The 17,811-nt window shown below is 35.3% G+C and overlaps 1 protein-coding gene across 1 annotated transcript; it reads right to left on the bottom strand.

The window, feature by feature from the left end:
- Nucleotides 1–1,453: 1,453 nt before the first annotated feature.
- LOC111050853 (probable 39S ribosomal protein L45, mitochondrial) lies at nucleotides 1,454–16,698 on the bottom strand. The gene is made up of 7 exons (XM_039426684.1): nucleotides 16,420–16,698; nucleotides 12,299–12,400; nucleotides 11,768–11,980; nucleotides 9,884–10,035; nucleotides 8,741–8,789; nucleotides 5,109–5,258; nucleotides 1,454–1,849 (listed from the first exon to the last, which is right to left on the bottom strand). Exons 1-7 carry the CDS (start codon nucleotides 16,459–16,461, stop codon nucleotides 1,529–1,531), a joined length of 1,029 nt encoding a protein of 342 aa, XP_039282618.1. The 5' UTR covers nucleotides 16,462–16,698; the 3' UTR covers nucleotides 1,454–1,528.
- Nucleotides 16,699–17,811: the final 1,113 nt, after the last annotated feature.

Here is a 17,811-nt window from a genome sequence, read left to right as displayed (position 1 = left end):
ACACTACTATCTGCCGGTTGTATGACCGCGTTAGTTTATCACTGATCAAAATAATGTGAAAATTATGATTTATTCCTCTCGATCGGCGATTGGATCTTTAGCAACGATTTTTGCTCAAACAGCTTTTTCAGAATTTTAATACATTTACTTACTGTATTACCTATACAATATTTGAAAAACTAATTATACCAACTGTATATCTGTAGTATTGGGCCAATTAGCATGCGATTTGTATCAAAACAAAAATATAAGTAGTCCTAAATTTGGAGGTTTTATTTGCTAAAAACAGCTTTGTTTCGAATTGTGTAATGATATCTTATTGGTATAGAGTCAGATAGGTGGATATAGATATATCTAACTATCTTAGTGACAGTATTTTTTATATACTCCAAACTCTACCAATCTTAATTCTTAGACTTGGAGATTCATGGCCATCATGGGAGAATTATAGAGTATATTGATAATATTTTTACTCTCTATGTGCCTGTTGTACAAAAGCCGATTAGTTTTACGAGAACCAATCAGAGAAACATAAAAAAACATCTGATTGGTTCTCGTAAAATTAATCACAATAAAAATTTTACCGGCTTTTGTGCAACCGGGTCTATATCTTTATTCAAAAGATAATTCACCTGCATGGTGCTTTACAATCTAAATCTGCCGCTGCAGTCTGAGCTCCATGAAACAATCTAATTTGCCGACCGGTTTGTTCTAGTGGTGATAAGGAACATTACAAACTTCGGTCTACTAGCACCGCCTGCTTCGTGGGTTCGAATCCCGCCGATGGAATAAACGCTTGATCATCTCATCAATCCACCCACATACAAGCCAAAACTCTCATGTGGGCATCATCCGCATTAAAAAAGCAAATTTAATGTGATCGTATGCACCTATTAAAAAAATAATCGTTTGATGGATGAAAGTTTGATCATCTCATCAATTCACCCAGAGATTGTCAATATCTGATAAACAGAGATTCTCAGTTTATCAGAGATTGACAATGGTGTAATAACCGAAACCGGTCTTTCTAAGTATCAATAAATCTGTGGTTTTTTGACAATTTCTTAGTCTTTTTCATTCAATATGAATAATTACCACAATATCAACTTCTCAACTACACAAAAAATCAAGAAATAAATCTAATCAACCAATCAATTTGTAAAACGATTGTAGAACAATTGAATCATCTAAGAAATAGTTTTGTAAAATTAGCAATAAAACTAAACTATGTTTAGTTTCGAAGCATCTAAATTTTAAAATCTACTTTGTGAAAATATTGGAGGACTGACATTTTTAGTGAATTTGAGAACTATAAGACAACCTATTTCAGACTATGTGTTACGTTATCTAAATTTGGGAGAGGAATAGCACAAGGTTACCTTAGTTTTCCTCTACCTATTCTTTCGATAATGTACTAATTGTATAAATGAATAAAGAATGAACAAACGTGGGATATTTGACGATTTTCTATATTTTCAATTAACAATAATTATTATTACAGATATCAAAACACTACAAATAAGAGAAGCTAAGCTCTAGCGAGAGCACTTTCAGTAGCAGCTACACTTTTCTCATTGGTATTCACTGAGCTCAGTTCTGTTGACTTTTGCAGTTCTTCCTTGGCATCCTCTTCCTCCTCTTCCTGCTCAGGGTCATCGGCAGTCATCCTGTAGGTGAGCAGTCCAGGCTCTGAAGGAGGTTTCCAGTCGGGGATGATCTTCTCGTGGATCCGCCAACTTCCATAGCGGTTGCTTAAATGCTTCTCGAACACTACATACTCCAAAACGTCTTTGCCCAGAATTTCGCTTCCGTAAATCAGTCTCCCGAATCGATCGTATACGGCCAGCATCTGGATTCAATTTATAACAAGTGTGAAGCAAATGAGAGCTGTTAGGCATTAGAAATATATAACACATCGGATAGAAAATAAGAAGGATATGTCAATCATCAATATAATACACGCTCAAGAAGTACGTATGGACTTCAACAACATAGGAGACAATTCTTTGAAAAACGTCGCTCCTACATGGGAGCTAAGTTATTCAATAAGTTACTAATTAATATCAGAGAGAAGGATGGTGCGAATTTCAAGAATGAATTGAAAAGATATTTAATTTCAATAGCCCATATTCTACACAATACTTTCTCAACTGACTTGTGAATTATTATTTTATTCAATTATTTTATGACACTATATTGTATAAATGCAATGATAAATAAAGAACTATTTGATTGATAAACATTGTACAAGAATCGATATTATTCAGCAATTGAAATTCTAAACTTTACCATTCAATTTCACAATCCACATCAAGTAAAATTAACATTTCATAAACTTTAAGAAGTTATGTAGTACAAGAAAGAGCTAAGTCAATGCATAATATTATTATTAAACGAAAATCCCAATTAAATGCTGTAAATCACTCCGAAGACTTCTGCTACTACAAATATTGAAAAAAGGGTAAAAAGCTAGATGAAAATTCGATGAGCGCTACAATACAATAGCTATTTATGTATTAAGAGCGTAATGCGCGACTTTATCGCTCGCGCAAAACCGCAAAACTCCGCTTCGCGTCGCGTGATAATTTTGCAGGAGCGATAAAGAAGCATTACGCGCGAATTACATACACATTTTTTTCTTCAACTGCCCAAACCTGTTAAATTACGTATATCGGCGGAGTTACAATTACCGACTTTTTAGGTTAAGATCTGACCTTTTGGCGAGCTGCTTACCATCAGCTGATTGGCGAGCGTAAAGAAACTCTTCTGCGCATGCGCGAATGATTAACGAGCGTAAAGAAAATTTACTGCGCATGCTTGGATGGTTAGCGAGCGAAAAAGTAGATTCTCCTCAGAAATAAGCTGTTTTACGAGGAGACTTGAGTAGGTAAATTCTTTTTTACGCGCAGATGTAGAAAAAAATTATTTGTCAGCCCAGGAATCGAACCCGCTACCTCCTAATTACCGGTCAGGAATGCTTACCCTTACACCAAACTGACAATCTCTTGATAGTAGCGCTCATTTTATATAAAGCCATAGCGGGCAGCCAGTCTACATCTGAAGTCAATGCATGTTATGATAAATTGTTTTTAAAAAAGGCAATCATGTTCAAAAGTCCACGGTTATAACCTGTATTTTAACCCGTATGTCTAATTGTGAGCAGCTTTGATGAGTCGACTTTTATAATGAAACACTAGAGTATTGCCTAAGGCTGGGTTCACACTGTTGATTTTTCGTCGGGCGATAGTTCACAAAAAGATGGAACATGTGTTTTTTAAATGCAAGTCTTCATACTGTCAACGGTGATAGAATTACTTGCCAGAAAATAGAACGTGTCCAATTTTCAGAGGAGAGCGATAGTAATGGCGCATATGCTTCTGCATACAAACGTTCACACTGGTAGAGTTTAATCACCAGAACCCATTCATTACACCTTCCGGAGGGTAACTTGCCTTTGTTTGCCTGCTCAATGTTTCCCTATATAAAAAAAACTTCAATCGTTTATTTCGAGATATTTCTTTTTTTAAATATAATAATGTACTCCACTCACTGAGTCCAAAGAAGTTTAATTTTTGTTTCTACGACAAAAAAATGATAATTTTTTTTGTAAAAAATAGAAAAGTTTCTGGGTCCAAGAATCAACAATGTGAAGACCCAAAGCGATTTCTCCTATTTCACGGCTATTAGCAAATCATTCCGGTTCGTTGCGGACGACTATTTTTCGACTAGTCTGCCCGCGCCCTAATAATATCACGACTTTACTGAAAAGTTACATGCATGTTTCAAGTTTTGAATTTTCACACTGAAGATGACACCTAGGTGTTGAAACATTCATCTATTCATTGGATGAATAATTACAATATCGGAATGAAAAAACATGTGTGTAACTTTTCAATAAACTCATGATATTTTTAGACAATATTCAAGTGTTTCATTATGGATAAATGTCACTATACCTCTTCAAAAGCAGTATAAAAAAACTCGACTATCATATTCACGACGCTGCTTAGCTAGCTAAACTGTTATTTGCTAAGCTGAGATAACTAAATAGATACATCTTTTTCATGTTGGTTATCTATCTTGTTTTCACTATTATTATTATTACTATTGTATTTTAATATAACTTTAAAGTGAAAAACACTCAAATTCTTTGGTGTGGCGACGACCGTTTTGTGCTGGTATTGCACATTCTCAAGCCCCACAGAAACTAAAGTATTTAAGGTTATGAGGGTGAGTATTTGGTCAGAGTGGGGGTGGAGGGGAGTTTTGGCGGTTGATGGAGGTGGATTTAAATGAGTTTGTCAAACAGGGTGTGGGAAGAAAAGTTGATTTGATCATTGAGAATATTGTTTGGCTGTTGTTTGGTGTACATGTATATTTCAAACTGTTCCAGTACATCTAATTTTCTGTTTTTGTGGGAATAGTGGAGTATTTCAAGGCTATTGTCTATGTCAGTGTGTGTGTAGTCAGTGTAAATTAGTAGATAATGTGTTCTGCAAAGGTGGAATGGGAGGAAGGGTGGGTAATGGCTCTTGTGTGCTTTTTGAATCTTATGTTGAAATTTCTGACTGTTTTTCCTATGTAGAATTTACTGCAATCTGTACAATTTTAGTTTATAAACTCCTTGTCTATTGTGTTGTTGCTGAGGGGACAAATTGCTTGTAGTGTGGGGACAAGAACTTCTTGAGTGAATTTGTGGTTCTGTATGCAATTTTGTATTCCATTTTCTTGAATGATGCTGCTATTTTGTAAGTTTTACTGTTGTGGTAAATGAGTTTGTCTCATTTAAATCCACCTCCATCAACCGCCAAAACTCCCCTCCACCCCCACTCTGACCAAATACTCACCCTCATAACCTTAAATACTTTAGTTTCTGTGGGGCTTGAGAATGTGCAATACCAGCACAAAACGGTCGTCGCCACACCAAAGAATGTGAGTGTTTTTTCACTTAAAGTTATATTGAAATACAATAGTAATAACAAATTTTTCGATTTGCTAAATCTGATAATTTTTTACTGATAATTTTAATAATGATAAAAACTTATTAGATCTGATAATTTAGTAAATCAGTTAACTACAATAGCTTTCATATAAGTTGAGATAATCACCTGCTGTGAATGAAATCTGACAGTAATTTGAGCGAAATAATTCTCCTTGGTGATAAGACTGGTGTGCCTGACATGAACAACTCTCGGTGGTTCGATCGATTTCAAAAACTTCCAATGAATAGTTTTCCTGTCGATGTTATACAGGGCTTCCTGAAACAACCCAAGAAATTGTCCGTAGAAACATTTCATCAGTCTTCCAATTAAGAGACAAAAATTCATCCATAATATTTCTAGTCACAGTTTATCTCCACTATGAATAATAATAATATCACAGAATAGATACAGAATGGAAACTTGTAATCAAACGCCTATCTAACCAATGTTTTTTACATGACCCCAATACTAAACACGTCATGTGACCTTGGGAAGTTCCAATCCTGGTCTTCTGATTGGCTCGTGGCAGTGAACGAGATCAATTGATCCGGATCATTAAAGTGATCCGAACCTACCATCAATACTCAGTGGCGGCTCGTCCTATGTGTTCAATGGTTCATTGAACCCCCAGAATTGAATCAACTTCCTATACAATGATGAATTTGCAACTCAAATAATTATATTCTTATTTTATACTCATCAAATGACATCACAACATTTTTCATCTACATAAACTTAACGTCGATGTTTTGCGGCCGGTGCCGGAGTGGCTTGCTTGAAACAGCACCGAATGGCACGACGAGACGGGTGGTGGTGGAGAGCAGTGTTCATTCCCCAATCTGAACCAAAAAACAAGGCTGGGTGAGGTAGTGGAACGGAGGAGGGGAATCGGTTTGCTAGCACGAATTTGGTTCACAATCCTGCCTGAACCATGTTTCACGAGTTCATCCGAGTGTAACCGAACGTAGCCGAGGCAAGTAAAGCATTCGGTAGACCTCGGAATAAATCGTGAGTATTCGTGATACGGATTCAGTATCACTGCCATCTTGAACTTAACCAATAAATTCAAATTTGGTGGCAGTAAACAGTAAAAAAGCGGTGAACAAGAAGTAGCCTAAGCGTGACAGTTTTGAGTGAGGTTATACAGTACGTTTTCGGGTATACACTGTATACAAATACAGTTGTGATAGATTTCACTGCATTTTTCGTTATATAAATTTGTTTTGCGTGTTGAAGAATATAGTAATTTCTAGTGTGTTTCGTGTATTCGTGAGTATTTCTAATATGTCCATTTTCTTTTAGTGATAGTGTGATTATAATTTATTGTGTTAGGTTCCGTAACAGCATTTTGATGAAGAAATATGAATAAGGTTCAGTATTTGTTGAAGACAAACATTATTAATATTGAGGATAGGTGTAAAATAAAACATGATGGTAGAGCAACTCCCGAAGTAAAAATCAAACAAGAAAAATATGAACAGGACAAAAAATCTATATTTGTAGAAAATATATTTAATCATTGGGGGATAATTCCGTAAAATTATTATTGATTACCTTTACACTTGTTTATGCTCAATACTCTATATCCTCTTGACCTTTCTCCCCAATAGATCATGATGTTGAACCCCCAAGCTAAAAGATCACGAGCCGCTACTGTCAATACTATTACAATGCGGCGCTTCCTAACAAGATGGCGGATTTTAGCGTCAGGGTATAGCCAAGTTTCCGTACTGTATGTATACTGTGATAATATCATATGACCTGGCTGGCTCATATCTTGTGTCAGAGTTTTCAGGTCACAACTGATCAATTTCAGGGCCTCTGACATGACCTAAAGACTGCTTTTTAAGCAGCCGGGACCGACGACTTAACGTGTCCATCCGAAACACGGGAGTGGCCCGAGATAAATATCTTGCCCGGGCCAGGATTTGAGCCCGGGCCTCTGAATCATAAAGCCAGCATCTGATCCACTCGACTATGGCCACTCCACTAATTGACCATCACACAGTATTGGAAGGATAAAAGCGGATTCCCACATATCAGTATCAAGGTCAGTGACCGGTACTGTTCAAATATAATTCTCATGATTTCTAATGGGAGTATTCGCATTCAGCCCGTCCCAGCGAGTATGAATAGTCCCATTAAAATCTATGGGAATAATATTCTCACTGTAGGAGACACGTTTACTGATACTAAAATGTGGGAATCTCCCTTAACCATAAAATATAATACTTGTTTTATCCACATGATTAACATTCAACTTTATAACAGGAACGCATACATCAGATGAAATCACGTGCGGGTATTCATCAAATAAAAAATTATATGAATAATTACCACAATATCAACTCCTCAATTAATACACAAAAAGGTATTCATCAATGTTCCTAAAATTGTCAAATCTTATGTAAAATTAAATTTGGAGTCCACCGCAATCGATCACAAGTTCATATCTGCAATGGTTATTGAGATATTTCAAAAAAGGGTGCACGATTCAGTACAGTTCATGAAATATGGCAGAAATTATTGTCATAATATCTCAATAATCATTGGATAAATACATTTTTGATGGCATTAATATGTTTTAAAATGGCTTAATCTTATGTAAAATTTAATTTGGAGTTTAATGCAACCGGTCCCAAGTTAATATCTGCAATGTTTATTGAGATATTTCAGAAAATGTATACAATTCAGTACGTCAGGTTATAGAATATTTTTGATTTTTTTATAACTAGTAGTACATCCACAAGTACCTGATTGAAACTATATACCTTCTGGAAATACAGCAATAGACTGGCTTTTCCACACATCTGTGTAATCACTTGTCAGCTAATTTATGATGAATAATTCTATAGTCTGATTTTTACTCTAATATTGGCGTTTGAAGGAGGCTCCTTTTTCCTTTTATATTATCCTTGAAATGCAAAATTTCCAAAAACCTTGTATATACGTCGACACGCAATTAAAAAAGGAACATACCTGTCAAATTTCATGAAAATCTATTACCGAGTTTCGCCGTAAATGAGAAACATATAAACATTTAAACATTAAGAAAATGCCAAACCGTCGACTTGAATCTTAGACCTCACTACGCTCGGTCAACTAAAGAATAATCTTTCATCAAATTTGCCAATTTCCATCTCCTGTTACTTATTTTATTAGATAAATTAATCATTTAGTGTGATTATTACATCACATTTATGTAATCTTATCACTGGATTTACTCCAAGACTGTACAAGTTCCCATCTCTACTGCTCTTATTTCACAATGACTGTTTTCACACTTACAGATTGTCGGCAAACACTTAGAATAATATTGTCCTTTGATTGGCTAATTCTCTATTCTCAGCAACAGCTGATTATCAACCAATCCGAGGAAAATATTCTGAGTGTCGGCCGACCACCGTTGAGTATGAAAACAGCCATTAGTGAATTGCATGGATTTTTCCCATGATAAGTGACCCAGTATGAATCCCTGCTTATTCTCAGTGCCGGTTGCACAAGAACCAGTTGAACTTTAATCGTGATTAATTTATCGTGAAATTAATCACAATAGAAACTTAACCGGATTTTAAGAAACCGGGCTCAGTCTCACTCACCTGCAGCTTTATATGACTGGATAATATATTCTCATAGAAAATGATCTCTAAAAATTTAGTGAATCTAACTTATTGAGTATGAATATAAATTGGTAATAAGTTGAACAATTTGTTGTCTTTTTCAGAAAAATGTAAACCAAGATCGATGGTTATACTTACGGGATAAGCTCGCTCTGTAAGATACTGAATCAAGTTTTCTTTATCACGCCTGAAAAAAGAAAATGTAATATTATTATTTTTGTCATACTAACTCAATTGCAGCTGTTTTCCATGCATTGAATCAAGCCGGTAAACAGCTGTTTGCAGAACAAGAAAACAAGTGATTTTCATTACAACATACTATACTGTAAAGAGATCATATGTTCTCTTTACAGTCGAGTATGTAAGGACTCTACTGAGTCCTAATAACATCTGAGTAATTAATATACTAACTAAAATATAAAAGAACTCATTTAAGGAGCTTCAAGTTATAAGAACTCATCTGAAATCTAATAATTTAGGCCTTTATTATTTTATTTGAGCTCGAAGGGTCTGTCTGTTATTAACTAGGCGCTACGGGCTAGGTCATGTTTATAGAATGCAGTAGCTCGAGCAGCAGCAGGTAATGGTTTCTGTTTCTCAGCAATATTATTCTTTCTCAGATAAGTATGACGAAAAATATTGTACATAACTTGTACGGTAACGTATTTACCGCATTCGTATGATAATTCTGCCCTCAACTACGTTTCGGGCAGAAACAATCATACTTATGCGGTAAATTATCGTTAACCGGACTTGTTACGTAAAGTACTATTACATGACAGTAGAAAATATCACTTCGATGTATACTTTAAAGCAATCAATTGAAAGAAATCAAGACAATTGGAAACTGAAGACAATCTGAAATTAGTTATATTTTGTAAAATTAAATACATTTTTGGAGAATCTTTGTAGTTATTAAACATATAAAAAACGTCAATCTCTTTGACATTTTATTTACTGAGAAAAATTTAAGACCAATTTTTTGAATATTTGCTTGGGATTAAAGAAAACTGGAAAAATACCAATTTTTTCTCGGCTTTTGTATCACTCATAAGCACCAGGATTCATCACTACTGGACTAAAGAGACACAAATTAAAGCAATTTAGAAAGAAACTTCATTTTGCCAAAATATAATTTAGCAATAATTAAAGTATTCAAGTAATTAGCAATTATTTAAGTAAATGAAAGTAAAAGTAATTAATTCATAGTAATTTAGCTATTAAAGTACTTTAGCAATTAAAAAAGAGAGCAATTCAAGTCAAAGTAAATTCTCTACTCACGCTGCCATGGCTTCATGACTTTTTATGTAGGTATTTTGCGCCATAGGCAAAAAATCTTCAATCTCAAAGTCTTCATCGAATGATCGTATTTTCCTTAAAGCGAGCATGGATTTTCCCTTCTTCTCAATAAATTCCCAAGTTTGTTTGGCTCCCTACAAAAAAGTAAAATACAAATAACATTTTAAACAAATTGTAAATGTATATACAGAGTTGGGAAATGAGGTATGTATAATTTGAACTTACATCTGTAACACACTCATACTTTGTATGTAATTAATGGTTAAATTTTTCCATCTTGAATTTAGTGAAGACAACATTGAGGGTATTCTATAGAATTCTGAGTTTCGTTTGAAAATGAGTGTATAGCTGTCATTTCAAATTGTTTCCAACTCATTACCCAGCCTTGTTGGAAGGAGTTGGACTGTTCAAAATCCAAATCAAGGATCAACTGTATAACAAACAATATCATGAGGAGAATAAATCGCAAAAACCAACACCAATGTTACAAAGGCAACCATTACTTTTACAGAGATTTATTCGAAAGGCTGTTAATTCCATCCTATAGTAGTTATAAACATACAGAATCTGAATATTTATTTATTAATTTACATTAACCAATGCACAAATCAAATACATGATTAGGAAAGGACCAACAGGCCTAGCCCAAAACTGTTTTCTTTCCGAATTTTGATAGTAGTAAGCCAATGTCCAAAAAATGTTTAAAACACTACTTCAAGATCTTTTGAATGAGATTTCAGGAGTATATAGGATATACTAGAATATGCTTCGAAGTGGAGCAGCCTGCACACTGGGACATAAGTAGTAGTAGCACGGGAACGCGGAACAGGAAATGTCCAAAACTTAAATGCAAATGGCTTTTCCAATTCCTTGTTCCTACAACAGCTAGTGTACGCTCAGTTGACGCTACTTATTAACTACTTATAAGCTCACTTACTAGTAGTTCTGTGAACAGTAGACCTCGCGCTCAGTAAGTTACAGTGACCTGTTGTTATGTTTTCGCAAAAATTAATAATAATTTATCAATTTAAAATTTCTAGAAAAAATCCTAAATGAACATAGAGCTTTCTGTCCTATCGTACCGTGACGTGTCGTCCCGGAATGTGAGTGTGAGCGCTGTTATCAGGTCTGGCTGCAACTGTCTACAACGTTGATGGAAAGATACATTTTCAAGATGTTCGATGTTTTTGAACGGGTAGTATTATTTACAGTCCACTAAACAGCTGATTTATGATGAATAGTCTGATTTTTACTCTAATATTGGCGTATGAAGGAGGCTCCTTTTTCCTTTTATATTATCCTTGAAATGCAAAGTTTCCAAAAACCTTGTATATACGTCGACGCGCAATTTAAAAGGGAACATACCTGTCATATTTCATGAAAATCTATTACCGCGTCTCGCCGTAAATGCGCAACATAGAAACATATAAACATTTGAACATTAAGAGAAATGCCAAACCGTCGACTTGAATCTTAGACCTCACTTCGCTCGGTCAATTAGCTACAAGTTACCTGACTTTTCACTAAAAATTCGGGAATGGGATTCGGTAGCTGACTTATTAGCTACTTATAAGATGACCTATTAGCTACATATTACCTGACGTTTCACTCTAAATTCGGGATTTGGATAGTAGGGCTTTAATCCTGTTTTCCAGACCCAATCAATTCATGATTATGTGTTCTTGTCTTTGTCTATTTGAGTTATTAGCTGACCTATTCGCTACTTAGCTGACGAAAATATTGTCTCCAAGTGCAAGATGCTATAGCACTTCAATTTATTCATTCCATTATCTTACAGTTTTTATTGGTGGAAAAGTCCAAAGGTTAATCCACCTTCCAATCTATTAAAAGTAACAAAAATCTTACCTCTTTGGTGATTTTCGAAACTTTCCCATCTCCTTCAGGAGGGACGTAAGCTTCAAAAACACCACTTGTCGAACTCAAATAGACCGGACGTTCTCTGGGAAAGTAAACCGGAAAAATCCCAAGCTCTTTCATACGAGTTCTAATTTCTTCTGGTGTATAATCCTCTGCTTTCTTTTTCAATTTTTCTTCATCAGGAAGCTTCACTTTTATAACCTGGAACCGAGAATCACTGAATCAGGCATTTGAATGTTTGTTATATCAATACAGATGAAATATTTTGATGTGAATAGATTCATATATTATCTTTGAGTGAATGTTAAAGGGCTCAGATTATCTGAGTGAACCAAGTTCACTGTGTGAAAATATTTTAATGTGAAAAGATTTATAATAATTATTTTTTAGTCAATGTGAATGAAACTTAAATTGTCTGAGTGACCTGACATTGAGTCACTGTTTATAAAGAGTGTTCAATAGAGAAAACAAATTCACCGTTTACTATTATTAAACATGCTAATTTTCTAATAATTTTACCTTTGCTGCCCGAAATTTTCTGAATTTAGGATTGTAATGCTTATGCCCTCGCTGACTGGAACTGTAGTAGCCATAAACTGGTTTTAGAAAATCTTCAGCCACCTGTAAAAGTGAAACATCAAAATTTCCAAAAACCTTGTATATACGTCGACGCGCAATTAAAAAAGGAACATACCTGTGAAATTTCATGAGAATCTATTACCACGTTTCGCCGTAAATGCGCAACATATAAACATTCAAACAAGAGAAATGCCAAACCATCGACTTGAATCTTATACCTCACTTCGCTCGGTCAATAAATAAGTGATAAGGAGAATAAATTGTGAAGTGATAAGGCGAATCATTCCTCGATGCAGGCATAGCTTAATGAGAAGTGCATTACTTTTTATTTTGTTTATAAATTGTACAATGAAGTGAATAAAGCAATTGGAAAAAAATTGTTGGTTCAGTTGGATGAGAGCACATCACTCATAAGTTTTGTCACAGCATATTATAATGTATATTGAATCTTGCGTAGATTTTCAAGGCTGGCTTTGAAACTGTGACAACACCAAAATCTGGTGCTTTGGCTGGTGTCAACAGTCCAATAAGAGCTGTAACTAGCTCTGTACAGTAACTAATGCCCTATAACTCGCTCTGTACAGTAACTAATGCCCTGTAACTCGCTCTGTACAGTAACTAATGCCCTGTAACTCGCTCTGTACACTATCTAATGCCCTGTAACTCGCTCTGTACAACTATCTAATGCCCTGTAACTCGCTCTGTACAGTAACTAATGCCCTGTAACTCGCTCTGCACAGTAACTAATGCACTGTAACTCGCTCTGTACAGTAACTAATGCCCTGTAACTCGCTCTGTAACTAACACCCCGTAAATCGCTTTGTAACTAATGTCCTGTAACAACAGTGACTCCATAGTCACTCGACACAAAGCATATGTCTTTCATTACACCAGAGACGAATAACGCAACGACATCTAACATTTTAATAAATTAACGGTATCTTCTCTCTATGAATACACTAGTTAGGGCCTGGTTGCTAGGTCACTTATTGGATCTAATAGACTGTTGAATCTATAGATTTATTGAGCACGTTTTTAAAGACACTTATTAAATCGAATAAACTATTAAACCTATAGATTTGCTCAATAGGCTCTAAGCTCTTTTAAAAACAACGATGAATTCAATAGAATGTCGTTTTGTTTATCTCTTATTGGATATTGGATCAATAAGAGAATTTTTAATCTTTTCTTATAATTTGAGACTGATTCCACGGTTGTCGGTTGCCCAGAAAAAATTAATATAGGCCTATCAGCCTTATATAGAGTGGACCACGGAAAACGGACGTTTTTGAATCGCGCAGTACTTGGCGGCTGGTGGAGGGGGAAACGCGCCGTCAAGGTTACTCGACTCCCCATCACGACCTGCCATTCAGTCGCTATTATGCCACTGTGGTCGGAAGATCATCACGTGTTTGCTTGCATATGGCAGATTCATTGAAAGTGGTGTACCAAAAGTTGAACTCAGAGGACTATCGATAACGTCATACGTTTGCTGATGAAATGTTCGGAATTTTTTGAAGAGAACGAGAATTGACGGAGTCAATGAGTGTGAAGCTCATTTTCATCTGAATGGGTTGTTAATAAACATAACTGTCGTTATTGGGCTTTAGAAGTTGAGTTGAGTTCCAAATACTGATTCATCACTTTTTATAAATCTGTCGTGTGCAAACAAGCGATAATCTTTCGACCATAGTGGAGAGTGAGCATAATAGTGGCAGGTGGTGGGGAGTCGAGTGACCTTAAGGGCGCGTTTTCCTCTTCAACAGCGGCCAAGTAGCCTACTGTACAATTCAAAACCGTGCGTTTCTCGTGGTCCACTCTGTAGATTAGATTTAATAAGTGTCCTGGAAACCGGGCCTTTGATAACCTGCACATTACGAGAGACAAATAATCTTGAACGGTATCTTTACTCTACGATATTACTGAAACAACAATCTCAGCAATATGGATGATGATCCCTTACAACCTACCCCATCGCTTACTAACAAGGAGGTACCAGCTGCCCTGGTAAATTTAATAATTAACATAATTTTCAGACACCATAATCTGGTGTCTATTGGTGTTTCTAGTCTAATAAAAGCCATAATATTTAGGAGACAATATCTATGCAAAAAGCAGAAGGTATTGAAGGATGACACTGGTAGAGAAAATTATCGCGGTGCATTGAATACGCTATTAAAGACATATAGATGGCATTGAAGTAACTGCCAATTCAATTCAATTTTCATTCAATCCTTGATTAGTCTTCACACTGGATAGATTTCGTCATAGAAATTAAAACATAAAAGTTCATAAAATTTACACAAACTATCGAGACGGCATGTCAAAGAGACAAATAAAACGAGTGATCTCCTCTTCACCCAAGGAATAGAGTGGAAGTTCGAGGAGTTTATCTCTAAGCACATTTTTAAATTGTTTATCTTCCAATTCACGAACACACAATGGGAGCCTGTTGAATATTTCCAGGGTGCGAATTGGGAAACTGGTATGTGATCTGGCCAATCGCAATTGTGGCAGGTCTACATCATCACGTCTTCTAGTAAAATACCTGGCCTCTCACTTGAAATTTATGTAGCTGTTCTTTTAGAAGCACTAACGAGGTAAGTAGGTATTTGCCGGCCTACATACAGTGATAAAAAGCTACTAAAATCCGAGAGATACTACTTTTAACATAAAGAGGAGAAGCCGATTTCTCCTTCCACAGTTTGTAGAAAGTAGAATGATTGATTGATTGAGTACTTTATTTATGTAGATTACAATATATACTGGCTTATACACTTATATACAATAGCTTACAATACAGCAAAATTATAGATGAATTTACATAATATAGACTAAGAAAATAATTATTGAACTATATATGATATGAAAAAACAGTTTGTAATATAATAACTATAGATAATAATCATATTGTTATGCATCTACATAAATTGGCGGAGCTTTGGACATATCAATGTCCATTCTTCGGAAAGAATATTAAAAATATCCTCCCCACTAACTCTCTACCAAAATAGAATGGACCTAGAACCAACCTAGAATGGACAGAGTAGTAGAGAGAAGTAAGCATGCTGTGCACGATTGGATGCTGACACAAAAGTAGGAAGAATGCTGTTAGGTAGAGAAAGTGATTAGTAAAGAGCATCGGGCATCTCTGTCTTTGAGAGAGAGCAGTGTAAAAAGTAATATCTCTCAGACTATAGTAATGCTATTATCACATTCAGCCACCAGTGTGTCACCAAGTGTCCAAACGAGTCGGGGGACATTAGTTCTAATTGCGCTTATTACACTAGGGTCACCAGATTCTGGCGGCCAACTTCCAGATTTTGGTGATCCATTTGGTGTTCCACTTAGGTCTCAAGGCCGTCAGACAACCCTTAATGGTATCTCACTGGTGTCCCAGCGTGCTTTAAACAAGGTTATAGTGAGGTTCACGTTATAAAGTCAGTGAAAAAATAGTACTGCAGTGTTGCCGATTCTCTGTGTCACCACTGTCATTATAATAGATAACATTCCCAGTATATCCGATTTAATATTAATTGGTCTTTTTTGTTAATAATATTGTCAAGAAAAGATGTTTTCCAATAATTCAATAATACATTTTAATAGTTGAAACAAAATATTTAAGTCATGAATATTATATTCCTACATGATCTACGAACAGCCTGGCAACGTTGCAGATTTAGAAAATGATAGAGCTATCTGCTTTGTCTGATGAGAGACAAGGAAAGCAACACCAATGTTAATCAGGTGCTCACATTGGTATTGTGGATCTCACTGTAGAGGACGTAAGGCACGGTTAAGAACTAATGAGTTTTACAGATATTTTTGTTTTCTTCAACTGAAATAACTCATTGTAATAGTTTAGTAGATCCCTGATCAAGATGTTATACTGTAACAATGTCTTAAATCAAATTGACTTGTAGAAGAGAAAATGGAAACCCGGTGTGTGGAAGTGTGGAGGGTTTTCAATTTTCAAATATTCCATACCAGCAATAGAAATCTATAATTTATAAATCTAGAAGCCTATAAAATAATAATAATTGTTTAAAGTCATAACAAACCTTTCTGCATAAATTCAACCGAGATAAATAGCTGAGAGACATTTTAAAGTATTTTTAGCTAAAGAACTACGTTGGTGCAATCAACATGGAAATTGTAACGAGTATTGGAAAATGTAAAAGTATTAATAATACGGCAATAGCATGATGAACTTCACAGCAATTTTCAAGCAATTTAATGCTTAAAAAATAAGTATTTGGCAAAATAATAAAGATAAATCACTGTTTGCTTCTTTTAGGTTATAATATTTATCTCACTCCTTCGATTTTATCTATTTGATAAATTTATTGGGTTCGATAGTTGATACATCGATATTTTATCTTCGATATAAACGCAGTGACTAAATAATTTCATGTTGAGAAAAGTAGCCGAGAAGTTATTGAATCGAAAGCATACTCACGTACAGTGCTACTGGTGAGAGTTCCATCAACTAGGAAAGTCAAGAATAATCACGTGACTTTAAGAACATGAACTCAGCTGTCTGGCGCCTGCTGCTTCAACTTCAACTTCAACTGATGGATCTAGGTGAGGTTATTATTGTTGATTATCGCATTATTGTCGAATAGAATTGTATTTTCATCCTCTTTGATATTGCTTATTGATTAGTTTATAGCTTGCTGAATGTTAATATTGAACAAATATTCAAAGTAGTTCGAGAATGATTTCACGTCAACAACAGACTACGGTAACGCTTTTCATATAAGTTGGGTATTGTATTTAGATTTAGTTTACAATTTGTTAGCCTATTTGGTTAAAGATAGCTTACAGATACAGATTAAATGCTTCTTTGTTTCTGCATTGTGAAGAAAATGTCTTATGACGAAAAGCTATCTCCTTTTTGCTTTTTTCTTAAATTTTTAATCGAAGGTATAATCTCCTAAACCTCATTAAATGCTAACTAATAAGGAACCTATCAGATTTGATGCTTGACTTAACATTCTTGTCGATGTGGCTACAATAATAAGGATAAGACCAAGAAACAGGAATAAATCAAGAAACAAGCATAATTTATTGGTTAAGACCAGCACTTGGTCTACAATATTGTCTTGGACATTTCAATAACGTTACGTATCTGTCATCCAGACAAGATTTGTCCTAACTCCTAACTGCTGGGCGTTAACAGAGCCTAATGCTCAGTAATAAGTGGATTCCCACTTATGAGTTACCGTAATCAGAGCTCATGTCCTGCTTTAATCATTAATAGGACTATTCTCACTCAGCCCGGCCAAGCAAGTAAACTTAGTTACGAATTTGGAACTGTAAAGAACGTTTTCACTGAAGCGGTCTCAGATTCTGATACTGTCACGATGGAATCCACTTCAATGATGGACATTTATTTAATCATTCAGAATCACACAACTTATTGAAAAGCACCACACAGGCTCACGCTCAAA

Source organism: Nilaparvata lugens, chromosome 4 (assembly GCF_014356525.2).
Source record: "Nilaparvata lugens isolate BPH chromosome 4, ASM1435652v1, whole genome shotgun sequence".
Classification (NCBI taxonomy): domain Eukaryota; kingdom Metazoa; phylum Arthropoda; class Insecta; order Hemiptera; family Delphacidae; genus Nilaparvata; species Nilaparvata lugens.
Note: the sequence above shows the minus strand (reverse complement) of the source record. Positions and strands in the feature narration are given on the sequence as shown.

What these genes read in the sequence shown, in the direction of transcription:
- LOC111050853 (XM_039426684.1), bottom strand. Translation starts at nt 16,461, where the DNA reads ATGTCTCTCAGCTATTTATCTCGGTTGAATTTATGCAGAAAG. An exon ending in GAAAATTTCGGGCAGCAAAG is followed by an intron (nt 11,981 to 12,298) that starts GTAAAATTATTA and finishes TCTCGGTTCCAG; the next exon opens with GTTATAAAAGTGAAGCTTCC. An exon ending in TTTCGAAAATCACCAAAGAG is followed by an intron (nt 10,036 to 11,767) that starts GTAAGATTTTTG and finishes ACTTTTTTGTAG; the next exon opens with GGAGCCAAACAAACTTGGGA.